General features: G+C 32.5%; 2 protein-coding genes across 4 annotated transcripts; one reads left to right on the top strand and one right to left on the bottom strand.

Moving 5' to 3' along the window:
• The first annotated feature begins 3,728 nt into the window (after positions 1 to 3,728).
• Positions 3,729 to 5,493, top strand: LOC107863844 (auxin-induced protein 22D). The gene is made up of 3 exons (XM_016710004.2): positions 3,729 to 4,527; positions 4,636 to 4,841; positions 4,959 to 5,493. The coding sequence occupies exons 1-3, from the start codon at positions 4,313 to 4,315 to the stop codon at positions 5,129 to 5,131; spliced, it is 594 nt and encodes a 197-aa protein (XP_016565490.1). The 5' UTR covers positions 3,729 to 4,312; the 3' UTR covers positions 5,132 to 5,493.
• Positions 5,494 to 5,649: 156 nt separating this feature from the next.
• On the bottom strand, positions 5,650 to 10,625 carry LOC107863843 (protein OSB2, chloroplastic). Of its 3 annotated transcripts, none has more exons than XM_016710003.2 (6): positions 10,177 to 10,625; positions 7,696 to 7,834; positions 7,517 to 7,601; positions 7,311 to 7,417; positions 6,541 to 6,726; positions 5,650 to 6,081 (listed from the first exon to the last, which is right to left on the bottom strand). In XM_016710003.2, exons 1-5 carry the CDS (start codon positions 10,560 to 10,562, stop codon positions 6,541 to 6,543), a joined length of 903 nt encoding a protein of 300 aa, XP_016565489.2. In that variant the 5' UTR covers positions 10,563 to 10,625; the 3' UTR covers positions 5,650 to 6,081. The 3 variants fall into 3 exon arrangements, with proteins under 3 accessions (XP_016565489.2, XP_047263946.1, XP_047263947.1); XM_047407990.1 differs by having other exon boundaries at positions 5,650 to 6,075; XM_047407991.1 differs by having other exon boundaries at positions 5,650 to 6,003.
• Between the last annotated feature and the right edge of the window lie 3,427 nt (positions 10,626 to 14,052).

Genomic DNA, 14,052 nt, shown 5'->3' with positions numbered 1-14,052 from the left:
TTTTTGAAATTTCAAGAATCCTGTTTTCTCCGAATGCTCGAATAAATTAATTTCAAGAAACGAAAGAAGACACAATAAAGTACAGATAAAATCTTAATTTTTTTTTTTGGTCACAATTATATCCCGTTTCTTAGATGTTAAAAATAGTGATGATAATATGATGTTCTTTTTTCTGGTAAAAGAATAATTGTTAGCACCAAAAGTAACAAAAAAATTACGTATTATTTTTTTATACGTTCCATTTTTATTTTAAAAAGTACTATAAATTATAAAAAAAAATTAATTAAGAAATATATCCTAAAATGTTGGTCAAAATTTGTACCATTTGACTCTAAAAAAGAAAATGGAGCAATTAAAAAGAAACACAGGGTGTCTGTCGATTAATTATTTATTCATATTCTTTAATGTAAATTTAAGGGATAATACTCACAAAAATATCAGAACTTTGACCGAATTTTCAGTTGAGTACACTGAACTTTGCGGGGTCCTATTACCCCTAGACTTTTTAAATTGGATTTAATTCCTCCCCCGAAACGCCACACACAGTTTCGGTGGCTGGCGGTGTAATACAAGCGTCAATCTCGTTTTTACACGTATATTTTTTGGTAGATGGCGATGTAATACATGCGCCAACCTCACATTTACACGTATCCAAGTGGGCAGATATATGCCACTAGGGGTAATAGGACCCCCCGCAAATTTCAGTACACTCAACTGAAAATTCGGTCAAAGTTCAAATATTTTTGTGAGTATTATCCCTAAATTTAATGATCTTTATTTTTATTACTTTCATGACTTTTTATTATCATAACTCCTAAAATAATTATTAGTAATATTCATGACATTACTTTGGAATGCCATATCATAGTCCTATAGAGAAAGATATTTTAAGATTTTGTAGAAATGATGCATGCATTAACCTTTTAAGTTACTTTTATTATGTTTTTGGTTCTTATTATATACATGTTTTAGTTTGACTTGAAGAATAAGATGAAAGCTATTGAATGATGATCGGCTTATGGGAGTGAATAGTGTCGACAAGAGCTTGAAAGATTGTCCACTGATTTTATTTTTTTTCTTTTATCTTGTAATGATTAAGGTTATAATAATGATGTTGCATTATTTATCTTTTTGTATGTTTTCTCTATGATTTCTCTTTATTTTGAATGTTATATGAATTTTTAATTATAGGAAGCTTATAATTTCTTTTCGTTCAAATAGTAACTTATGACATTGTTGAAAGTTTGTTAACTGCTAATCAAAAGCTTTCCATTATTCAAAGAATTATACGTCCGAGTGTGTATATAGGAGAGAGAGATTGTAAATACCCCTTCTATCTAATTTATATTTAATAAGATGAAAGCTATTGAATGATGATCGACTTGGGGGAGTGAATAGTGTCGACAAGAGCTCAAAAGATTGTGCACTTATTTTATTTTTTTTCTTTTATCTTCTAATGATTAAGATCATAAGAATGATGTTACATTATTTATCTTTTTGTATGTACGCTCTATGATTTCTCTTTATTTTGTATGTTATATGAATATTTAATTATAGGAAGCTTATAATTTCTTTTAGTTCAAATAGTAACTTATGACGTTATTTAAAGTTTGTTAATTGCTAATCAAAAGTTTTCCTCTATTCAGAGCAAAATGCGAAAATGAATGAGCAAAATGGTGTTGAATTATACGTCCGAGTGTGTATATAGGAGAGAGAGAGATTGTAAATACCTCTTGTATCTAATTTATATTTAATAGAGAAAATGGCCAAAAGGCCCCCCAGCCTTTATCCTAAATCCTAACTACACACCTATATTTTGCGGGGATCCTATGACCCCCCCGAACTATTTTAAAATTGATTTATTTTCTCCCTAAATGCTGAGGTGGCACGAAAGGTGTAGTGCACTCTCTTTGAGAGAGTGAAGGCGTTTTAATTTCTAATGTTTTTTATTTATTTTTCAATTGTCTTCTTTCTCTATTCTTTCTTTAACACCATGGCTTTTCTTTCTTTAACACCATGACTGCTCTCTTCTTTCTTGTTTCTTCTCTTCAACAAAACACCATGGCTGCTCCACAGACACACCAAATAAATCATTCGCAATTTCATAAAAAATAACTCAATTAACCATTATTTCAACACACACACCCCAAATGGGTCTATCTTCAATTCCATCAAACTGACCAAATTAACAATTATTTAAACACAAACGCAAAATGGGTCATCTTCCATTTCATCGAAAGAACAAATTAACAATTATTTTTACAATTAGTGCAATAGCTAAAATACAATTTGTGGACGGCTCCCGCCATTTCTACACTACTATCATAGGCTGTGCTGATTATTTATTAACAGGTATGTTTCCTAATTCCTAAGGAAAGCAGAACATCATAAAGGATTAAAGGAAGGATGCATGTCCAATGTCCAAGTTTCATCTTCGTTGTGTGTCATACCGAAATCATTTTCTCTATTTCCTTGAAATGGTTTTGTTTGGCAAATTGAAGGACAAAGGCACAGATACAGCAGTCAAGTGGGCTGCTTTTAACTAATGAAGGCTAAAACTAGAACATGGTTGATACATAAAAACACCTCAAAAGAGTTGGGTAATCGAAAGGGGAAGGATTCAATCCTGGGGAAGAATTGGGTAGTGACAAAGAACTATTGGAAACATGAATCAGATAAAGAATGGATGTTTTGCCCTCTTGGCCATTTTAAGACTTGGAAATTGCAGAATCCGTTTCCAAAGTATGGAGGAGGGAAAAAAAAAGAAAAAGAAAAAGGGAAAGGGAAAGGGAAAGAAAATATATACATATATATATATATATAAAGAATAATAATTAATTTTTTTATATAAAAATATAATATTACATGGAAATTACGTGGCATTACATGGCAAGTGGTGTTGCTCACTTTCCATTACACATCTGGGAATCAGTTTTCAGGGGGTAATTATTCCACTTTAAAATAGCTCAGGGATGTGATAGGACCTCCGCAAAGTAAAAGTGTGTAGTTGAGATTTGGGTTAAAGGTTGGGGGGGCTTGTGGCCATTTTCTCTATTTAATAAGATGAAAGCTATTGAATGGTGATCGGCTTGTGGGAGTGAATAGTGTCGACAAGAGCTCGAAAGATTGTGCACTGATTTCATTTTTTTTTCCTTTTATCTTTTAATGATTAAGGCCATAAGAATGATGTTTCATTATTTATCTTTTTGTATGTTCTCCCTATAATTTCTCTTTATTTTTTATGTTATATGAATTTTTAATTATAGGAAGCTTATAAATTTCTTTTCGTTAAAATAGTAACTTATGATGTTATTGAAAGTTTGTTAACGGCTAATCGAAAGTTTTCCTCTATTCAATGACTTATATGTCCGAGTGTGTGTATAGGAGAGAGAGATTGTAAATACCTCTTCTATTTAATTTATATTTAAAACTTATTGATGTTTTATGGACTTTTATCTTATTGATGTTTTATGAGCTTTTATAATAGTACGAAGTGCGGACAATTTCACTAGTTATAAATAATACGGAACAAAATTTACGCATGTAATCACGCAACATGTGAATCTCTATATATCTATATCTTATACACAATACCCTAACCTAGTTCATGTAACGTAACGCTAGTCATGTTTCCATTTGATCAAACTAATTCATTAATCATTAGGACTATAATCTTAAAATTAAAAAAGGCAGTTTGATGCACTAAATTCTCGCTGCTTGGGGAAGACTCGAAGTACAAGTGTTTATTGTAGGTAGCGAGAGACTGTTTCTACAATTTGACTGGGTGACTTTCTGGTCACATAACAACAACTTTAAGCGTCGATTTTCCGGACCACAGCTTTGAATACTGGCGTGTGGAGTGTCCCTCTTGTGTTCCCTCATCACACATCAAGCAACCCAAAATTGCCGGTCATATGATGGACATCAGTAGCTGTTGCATGAAAATTTGTGTTCCAACTAACGTAACCTGTGTCCAAAATTCGCAATGAACGTGCGTAATCAACACATTGTCTGTTTAACTGGCTGCAACTAAGCGCGTATTGACAAAGAGGCGTGGGCAAGTCATTTTCCCATGCTATGAAATTCATGCACATACAGAATAACTCACCTAGATATTGTCTAGCCTTACTCTTCATATAAAATTATCAATCCCCCCTTCCTCATTATTCATCATTCACAACTTGCAATTTGCAAAACAACTAATAACTCTTCATTACCAGAAGTACTCTGCAATTTCCTTAAGTGTATCACTAATCGGTTAACATACAGCAGACCGCTCAAGAACTACAGGAGGAAAATAAATTGTTTGGAGATGGAAAGACGAAGAGCGATTTACGAGAAGGATCTGAATCTTGAGGCAACTGAATTAAGATTAGGTTTGCCTGGACTAGATGAATCAGAGAAACAATCTTCTACCTCAAATAGTGCTAAAAATAGCAAAAAAAGACCTTTATCGGAGATGGATGATAATAACTCATCTTGTGTAACCGAAAATGAACAACAAGAGTACGCTCCTCCTGCACCAAAGTAAGTGTTGTTGAACTATTTTTACATTTTTTTGCTCTTTTTCTTGGTTGATTTGAATATTGTTATATAGATCGGGTTTTAACAAGATTTTTTTTTTAATAATTTCAGAGCACAAGTTGTTGGTTGGCCACCAGTTCGATCTTACAGGAAGAATATCGTACAAGCCAAGAAACCAGAATCTGATACTTCTTTAGGGATGTACTTAAAAGTTAGTATGGATGGAGCACCTTATTTGAGAAAAATTGACCTTAAGATTTACAAAAGCTACCCAGAGCTACTCAAGGCTTTACAAAACATGTTCAAGTGCACTATTGGTAAGTTTCAGTAATTTCGTTACACATGCAGTGTATATAATATAAATTAAATAGTACTTCGATATGTTTGTTTGTGTTAGATCCGAAAATCTTATGTTTTGTGTTGAATAACTTCAGGGGTATATTCAGAAAGAGAAGGATACAATGGATCTGATTATGCACCAACTTATGAAGACAAAGATGGTGATTGGATGCTAGTTGGAGATGTACCATGGGAGATGTTCATCAATTCATGCAGAAGGCTTAGAATAATGAAAGGATCTGAAGCAAAAGGTTTAGCATGCCTATAGGACAAGGCTTAAAAAAAGGAGTTATATGTGTTGCTGGACTCTTTGCCATGAGGTTCATGAAAGTACCCTTATAATTATAAAGCAGAAGCTTATAATTGGGATTTTCAAGAAACATGGAAATACATACATACGTGATACGTACAATCGTACATACAGACGTGCTACAATGAACAAGACAAGGCTGAGGATATTGATCCGTCTGTGATGATGATCATTTCAGTTTTGTAACGTTAATCTTCTGTTGCATGGAATAGATCTAGATCTACTTGTACAAAAAGTTTTTTCTTTTTTGGAAGAGTTTGATGTGTATTGTTTACAAGTATATATATACGGGAAGAATACAAAATGTTAGTACCACGGCACATCTTATGTTGATTGATAATTACCCCCACCCTCCATCCTCTATAGTTCAAAAACAGGAAAAAGATCAATAAATTCATCGTTTGTTTTGTTTAATTGTGATGACTCTTAACGAATTGTGACGTGCATTAGAAAAACATAGCTAATGGTAATCTTAATTTTAAATACCAATTCCTATCCAAGTATATTGCTTCTATTTTGAAGTTCAACTCAAAGTCGTGGAGTCAGTTACAAATGTTGAGATGTGTGTGATCTTGTTTTCAAATTTCCAGATTCTAATTAATTGAATTATTGAACAAGGCGTCCATCCCGCAGTGTAAGTAATACTTTGACCAGCGTGTAGATTTCTTTTTATTCTTCTCGATCATGAAAATATTGTCCCGTAATTGATGGCACGGCTTCTCCATCCAGGCGCACGTCGCAGATATATCAAATTCTATTCTCGTACGATTTCTAAGAACACGAATCAATCTTCCCTTGTTCCAGTGATTGCCCCGGCATCCTGCCGATATCTGTTCGTTTGACCCCAGATGCTAGTTAAATATACTTCTTCCTTTTCAACTTATTAGTTGTCGGATTTTGACCTGACACTTACATTTTAAAAAGTAAAGAAAACTTTTCAATCTTTTGGTCATAAAGTAAAGATACGAAGAATGTACGAAAATGTCTTCTAATCCTTCTAAAACACGCCACATGAAAAGTTAGAACTAAAGAGTTGTCAAGAAAGAAAAAAAGGCATTTCTTAGAAATAGAGTAAAAACGAAAATAAGAAAACAAATTGAAATGGAGGGAGTACTATTTTCATGACAAGGGAGAAGACCATGTACTCCTGGTACCCAAAGGATGCTGAAGAATGTGACAATGTGAAGCTGACAGCATTCATTCTTCTTGTTAGCTTACAACAACTCAAAGACTTACAGTGAAAATCTAAATTCCTTGAACAGCAGTACTAGCAAACAAGTAACACAAAACTTATGTTCCTATAGGAAGGAACAAACCTATACAAGAGAGAATATTTGAAAGTACAGCCAAAATCAAATGGGGATCACCTAAAATTGGAAATTATCCATGAACATGAGATCTGCATTTCTGCTGTCATTTTGATCATGAAAAGATTCCATCTTTGAATCCAGTACTGCAAGTTGAGATTTCACCCATGTTGGATTATACCTGCCTTCTACCCACAATGCTTCACCTGTATCTTTGTGCTTGAAGTCTGGATAGTTTGGACTCCTCTGTCAAAGCAAATAATATTACAGAGTATTTGTAACGTGAGAGATGTTATTCCTTGAGGGCAGCCCGGTGTACTAAAGCTCTCGCTATGCACAGAGTCCGGGGAAGGGCCCGACCGCAAGGATCTATTGTATGCAGCCTTACCTTGCAGTACTGCGAGAGGCTGTTCCCAAGGCTTGACCCGTGACCTCCTAGTCACACGGCAGCAACTTGAAATTTGAACACCCAAGTTCAGCATTCTTACATTTGAAACAGTATTTCGTTTTTCCATTTGATAGGTTCATGAAACATTCAGACTATCTTTTGCTTTTAGTTTGTCTTCCATGCTCCCAAGCAAACTACACCTTTTTTATCACAGAATTACCACTAAATTTTACCCCAAAAATGGAGTTACACTAGATGAAGCATATGGCATTCACAAGCTCAATTCTGCCACAAGCGTGTCACGTGTATTATACATACACCAGCAAAGACTAAAGTATAAAACTGCAATTTAATTATGATGCAAGGACACTAAGCCAACAAGTGATGCTACGACAATCGACAACTTTTTGTTTGTCTTTTTAAGAATTGCTTTCTGGGTTACCTTGTTCTTCCTATTATCCCACCATTCCAGTGGATTAGCAAAGAAAGCTTGCCATAGCTCCTCTGTGGATCCAGTGGTATTTCCAGCATAGTTGTTTTGCTTTTTACCTGCAAACCCACAAATGGAAACCTCTTGGAAATTTGACTCCACAAAAATGTGCATCCATCTCTAGCAGTAAACACAGTTCTTAGGTAAGTGTTATTTACGTGGTGCCATGGAATTAGAGTCCCCATTATAAGGGGCAATAGGAGGAGAGTTCTTTTCTACAAAATTCAATTGCTGAACGACCACCTGCCAAAAAAGAACGTAAAAGTTCACAGTCAATCAGGTAGAGGACAAACATGATGTCACTATAACACCCAAAGAAAAATATAAGTAAAGCAACCTTATAATAAATCTGTTCTTTCCCATCATCTCCTTCAACTGTATCTGAGATTAGGCGACCAGAGACATATATCTGCTGTCCTTTCTCTATATGTTGATTGGCAACATTAGCCAACTCATCCCAAAATGTCAAATTAATCCTGAAACCACAAAAATAAAAACCAAAGAACTGAAATTTCTGCTATTGGTCATTAAGCAGGATCTTTTGAAAAAAAAAAAAGATAGGGAGGATTGCTATTTCAAGCAGTAAGCTTCATCACTGCTTAACCTTCCTTTTATTCATTAAGGAAGAAACAGTAGGAACGCGAGACCAATGAAACAAATCCTTTACGTAGAAACATTCCAGGTTAGACTCAAATTTATCGATGCAAAAAGAACATGATCTGGGCCCTCAAAGGAGAAATACAAACCGAGGACAGACACACTAATAAACTACACTATAAAAGAAACAGAATTTAGTCAAAGTCCTAATGAAGAAAATGAAAGCCTGAGGCAAGAAGTAATGCCAAACCAAATGGCAGCTTTCAGATATTTGGGTCCTAAAAGAATGTAACTTCGATAGAGAAAAGAGGTATCCACTTGGAGAACAAAAGGGTTGTTGGTTTCACACTACTTATGCTTCAAACACAATGTTCGTGAAATCAAAAGCATAGAGGCGTTTCCAAGAATGCAAAAGGAATTGGATAAGGAAACTTCAAAATTAGATCTTGCTTCAGCGACTAGTTTATGCAACTACACTTGAGTTCATGCGGCATAGCACATTTCAGTTTTAGGATTTTTTCTAGTCCCCTAGTCGAACTAAAATTGGTATCAGCAAATTCATGAACAGTGACTTTCTCAGTATGTGATGTGGAGAAATCAGAGACTGTCCAGTTGTGGAAGTGGAAAGAAGTAGATCATTAAACATTAGGATACAGGGGCTCTACCAACAGAGATAGCTTTCATGAGTCGATGGAATTAAGGAAGCAGCTTTTAAGTCATAGGTGTTTGCCACATTGATCTTGAATTTGGCAAAAGAAAAAGGCAGTATTTTTCAGTTGAAAGCATAAATTTCGCCTTCCACTTCATACTTTCACTAATCGTCATGTTAAAATACTAGAAGTACGCATATTTCCAATCAGTTTCCTGTCGGTTGATTGAGGATGCCATAGCCTCATGGCGTCATAGTAGATCTACTGCATCATTCATTTGATTTCCACATCATAATTTTCAAGTAAATCAAATTTTCTAACTATGAAGGCTTCAAGATAATCTCATTAAGCCCATAAGTGTAACAACAGATTGAACAATGTCATAATAAACAACAATTACGAAAAAATATACAAACTAAAGCAACAATATTGGAGTACCTATTAGATGCATTATAGTTGGATGACTTGGATCACTTTGATGGATTTGTTATTGGCCAAAAGTTTTGATATTAACACAAAAGTTTGCTTTTAAACTAACCTGCTTACATTATTACTACTTGTATTGGTGAATGAAAATAGTTAATAGTTTACTTAGGGAGTGTTTGGTTAGAAAATGGATTATTCATGTATTAAAACTGGCATAACTAGTACCATGTTTGGTAGAATTTTACTTGCTATATTAAAATTCAACACACCAAGTACGGTGTTTGGTTACTCGTTTACAATCCCACATGATAGTTATGAGGAAATCTACAACAACAACATACGCAATGTATTCCCACAAAGTGGGGTCAGGAGAGGCTAAAGTGTATGCAGCCCGTCTATTACCTCAGAGGTGTGGTAGAGAAACTATTTCCGATAGAGCCCCAGCTCAAGATAAAAAACATTCTAGAAAAAAACATTATATAAGAGCAAGCAACAATATGTAGAAAGAAAACAACAAATAGTGTTAGAATCAAGACTACCATAAAATAATACTATAACCGATCTACCCGAAACAACAACCATCACCAAACTCCAAGAATAAGAAACTACAAGCGCAAGCCCACGATTACCAATACGGACCACAAAACAAAGCACCCCTACTTACTGGCATGGACGCACTCTTACCTACTAATTTTCTACCTTAATTCACGTCCTCCACACTTTTCTATGTAAAGGGTAGAAGATGGAATAACTAAAGGGTTGCTTGTAGTTGAGTTATGCAGACATTAAATCCTCGATCTTGGTGCTAGTCCATAAAGATCAAAGTCGAAGCATGAATTAATACATGAATAACTTAACACTACATAACAAATATTGCTTAAATTAATACATAAATTCCCGCATAACTAATCTCTGCATTACTAATACCTGTATAGTTCTAACCAGCTACCAAACGACCCCTAATACATGAATTATTAAATCCTACATAACTAATCCCTGCATTACTAACCTATGTAACTCTAACCGTCAACCAAACGACCCCTTTAATTCTGCAAGTGTTGGAATTGATATATCAAAATTTTCAAAAGGAGAAACAGAAAAGCGACAAGCAATCAAACAAATCAATTAGGCCTCGTTTAAATTACCAAGTAGTATCATTTTGAGACTTCCTAACAGCAAGCCGAGTCCAAGCTACAACCTTTCCAGAATTAAGATGCTTAATTTGCACCGGGAGAGCTACATTCCCAATAAGCTGCACTGAATTACAAAGTTCCTTTTTCCACTGTATTTCTGAAGGCCGTGGATACTGACTAAACCCAGTCGCATATCTTTCATACTCATAAACTTCAACATTGCCATTTACGGAACTATTATAGTCAAATGAACATCTTATACGACAACTCCCCCAAGTTAATTTTGAAAATAGTGGAAAAGACAGAGATTTGGTAGGGATGTGAGTTGTGTTAAATGGGGTTTTAGGTGTTGAAGAGAAGAAGGGGTTTGTGAATGCGAGTGTTTGTTCTAATGCCATGAATAATGAATTGGATTCTCTTTTTACTAGGTTGTGTGTGTGACTGTGGTACCTTATCGTATGTATATATGTATGTTCTTTATTTTTCATGCTGTGCCTGCGGAGATAATTTTCCGTTTCTGATATTTGCAATGTTTGGTCCATTGTGTTTTTTCAAAGAGCAGATTTACCCCCTCAATATCCAATTCTGCCCACTTTTGCTAAATTATTCATTCATTAGTAACAGATTAATGATGAAAGAATTGTTATATGATAGTTAATACATAAGATATGATTATGAGATAATGGATGACTAAAGCAATAGTAAATATGAACTGGTGCTTATCTTTAAATTGAAATTTAAGTAAATATTGTTAAAGTGATATAAATTTTAACCGTATAAAATTGATGCACTTTAAAGTTATCCGACGTGGGATAAACATGCAAAAGAAAAGTTAAAATCGACACAACATCAAAATCATGTATCCATGCAAATCGTCCAATTTTCATAAATTATCCTTTTTTGAGATAACTTCTTAGTAAATAAACCTCTTTTTATTTCTCTTACAACATATAAACATTGTATAGTCTAAAAAATCCCTTTAAACAAATTAAAAATTTTATTAGAAAATATTAAACGATGATCCACATATGTATGTATCAAACGACAATCTAATTTTTAGCGGTTTCAAGTGATATTTGTACAACTTTTAAAAATATAAACAAAATCCAAATGATATAATAACCTAAAAAGGAACCCTTTATATAACGATGCACAAAAATCATATAAATGTACTATTTAAGACCTTAAATTACAACACATACATATACTATTTTTAATTACAAAATTTAGTTTTTATTTACAAAACATATATTTCAAGTAAAAAAATATTTTTTGAACTGAAAATGGATGTGATGATTTTGGCCTATTTTTGGAGAGTTATTTTAGATAAATGACTTGATTTGTTGATAGCTCTCCACTCCTAATTAATTCATATGATTTTTAAAGTTTATTTCAAAAATATCTCTCTATACTCCTCTTTCTCCATCCCTCTCTATAAAATTTTCTTTCTTTCATTTCATAGATAGTATATTTCTAGATATATTCCGTCTGAGAAATCAATTAAACTCTTTATTAACCTAAAATTTTCATTTTATCTCCGTAATTTTTTCATCTACTTCTTCAGTTCCAAAGATTTTTTGAACCAACTTGTTATTTCATTTTTTTAAGTTATTGTGAAAAAGTATAGAAAATCTCCATATACCTTTATTTGTAATAATTCATTAATTAATTCGATTGTGTTTTTATGGTGATTGTGGACATACATTAGTTGAGCTCACCAAATAACACATTCCACACTGTAACTATTATTGACTAAGTTACCATAATCTATACCAGTTGTGCACCATAGTGCAATCATAAATTATAAATTAAATATAACAAACGAATAAATTCAATGATAAAATTTTATACCACAATCTATACCGTTATTCATACTAACACCATAGACTATGCCATATGAATACCATACTAAACCCATAATTTATATATATTGAATACAATCAACAAACAAATTTAGCTACTATATAAATTTCATACTTTTTACCATTTATCATATACCAAATAACATATTTCACAGTATAACGATTATTATCAAGATACCATAATCTTTGGGGGAGAAAACCTAAATATACAAGGTTAGATTATTTAATGCAAGTTATAGCAAAATCTTTTAGTTTGCAAGTTATAGCAACTTTTATTTTTTAAAAACTGAATTTTTATAATTTTAACTAATCAAATCAAAACCAAACCAAAAAGGAAAAAACAAATTTAATATAGCAAAAAATAATTATTCTTTCCTTAAAAATATATTACAGTTAATAAGAGATATCAATCGTTTCCCAAATCTCTCTTTAACCGTTGTTTCCTCTTTTTAAAACAAATCCCTTTCTCGTTCATCTTCTTCAATAAACACTTCTTTTTTCTCTACAAGAATATAGTTTTGCAATCAAAAACTCCCACAAGGTTTTCTTGTTGTATGTGAGGTTTTAGGACATTGCTATTTGAGTATTTTTTGTTGAAAATCATGTTCTTCAATATGCAAAAGTTAAAATAGAGACATAGAAATATGAATTGTGATAATTTGTATTTAATTATGATACATCATGGAGGGAGATGGAATGTTTCATGTATGTTTAGCAATTTGATATTTCCATTAATTTTTTTTAATATACAATATTTCATTATTCATTATGGAAAAACATTCAGGGAAAAAATTATAATTGTTTTTTTTTATATTTGTTCTTTAATTACGTGATGTCATCAAGCTGAATTTTCTATAAGATGAGATGGAAAGTCACAGTTGTTGGGATATACTATTAACCATGTAGTTTGTGTTATATTTTTATCCCGTGTAAAGATAATTTATTATATTAATGAGATCTTTATTTGAATTGATCATTGTGTTAACATGTGCGTCCTTTACTTATATAGTACATAATTTTGTGTATGGAGTATTTTAACTCATGCAAGGAAGACTAAAATTATCGGTTCTTATAAGTAATAAATTAATGTTCACAATCAAAGATGAGGTAGGACAAACATCTTGATGATTGTAGCACAAGATTAAATATTATTTGATCTTAATTATGGGAATGATAATATTCTAACTTCTTATGCTGGTACATTTCATTTATATTGACCGGACCAATTAGAGATATTCGTTTATAGTCTGAATATTAGTAAGCGATTTCTCTAGTTCATTACATGTACTTATACTCTTAATCTTGATATAATTATCACGATCTATGTGGTTTGATTTATCATTTTAATCTATTAAAAGGCGAGACTCTTTTATGAGTCAATATATTCCTAATAGGTTGGATAATGATAAATTACTTAGTGAAATATTAATTAGTTGATAAAACCATATTTCAAACTTGAGATAGAAGGCACCCCTTTATGGTTGCTTATAAGTTTTCATGTGAAAATCCTGTAGGTGGATTTTATACCCGTCATGAAAAATAAGTTGAGCATTATAAATAAAGGATTAAATTAATCAATGAGTTAAATTTTTCAGACAGTTTAATTTAATTGATTGGTGTCGATAATTTTAACATGGAGAATTAAATAAGATGTAATGGTCGATTTTGAAGTTAAATCGATGAGTGCAATTACAGATTTTTAGTGAAATAATTTATAATTTATTATGATATGATAATTCGTTCATTATCGAATTAATATCATAAATGGAAACCTTACTTAATAAATCTACGGCCCCTGCTTTATCTGATTAACTAATTAATTTTGAAAAAGAGAAAGAAACTTACTAGAAAAAGTAGTATTACTGGTCTTCTAGAAGGAAAAAGATATCTTCTGACTTTAAATTAAAAAAATGTTCTTTTTAATATAAAAACATTTTGCTCATTAAGTGGCTTTTAAGGGCAGAAAACGTTTTGAACAATTGAAAAGACAAAAGCGTTTGCCTCTTGCTTTTCCCTTCTTTAAGAA

Source organism: Capsicum annuum, chromosome 3, assembly GCF_002878395.1.
Source record: "Capsicum annuum cultivar UCD-10X-F1 chromosome 3, UCD10Xv1.1, whole genome shotgun sequence".
NCBI classification, from domain to species: domain Eukaryota; kingdom Viridiplantae; phylum Streptophyta; class Magnoliopsida; order Solanales; family Solanaceae; genus Capsicum; species Capsicum annuum.
Note: the sequence above shows the minus strand (reverse complement) of the source record. Positions and strands in the feature narration are given on the sequence as shown.

What these genes read in the sequence shown, in the direction of transcription:
- LOC107863844 (XM_016710004.2), top strand. Translation starts at nt 4,313, where the DNA reads ATGGAAAGACGAAGAGCGATTTACGAGAAGGATCTGAATCTTGAGGCA. An exon ending in TACGCTCCTCCTGCACCAAA is followed by an intron (nt 4,528 to 4,635) that starts GTAAGTGTTGTT and finishes TAATAATTTCAG; the next exon opens with AGCACAAGTTGTTGGTTGGC. An exon ending in CATGTTCAAGTGCACTATTG is followed by an intron (nt 4,842 to 4,958) that starts GTAAGTTTCAGT and finishes GAATAACTTCAG; the next exon opens with GGGTATATTCAGAAAGAGAA.
- LOC107863843 (XM_016710003.2), bottom strand. Translation starts at nt 10,562, where the DNA reads ATGGCATTAGAACAAACACTCGCATTCACAAACCCCTTCTTCTCTTCA. An exon ending in TCTCAAAATGATACTACTTG is followed by an intron (nt 7,835 to 10,176) that starts GTAATTTAAACG and finishes TTGTGGTTTCAG; the next exon opens with GATTAATTTGACATTTTGGG. An exon ending in CTCTAATTCCATGGCACCAC is followed by an intron (nt 7,418 to 7,516) that starts GTAAATAACACT and finishes GTGGGTTTGCAG; the next exon opens with GTAAAAAGCAAAACAACTAT.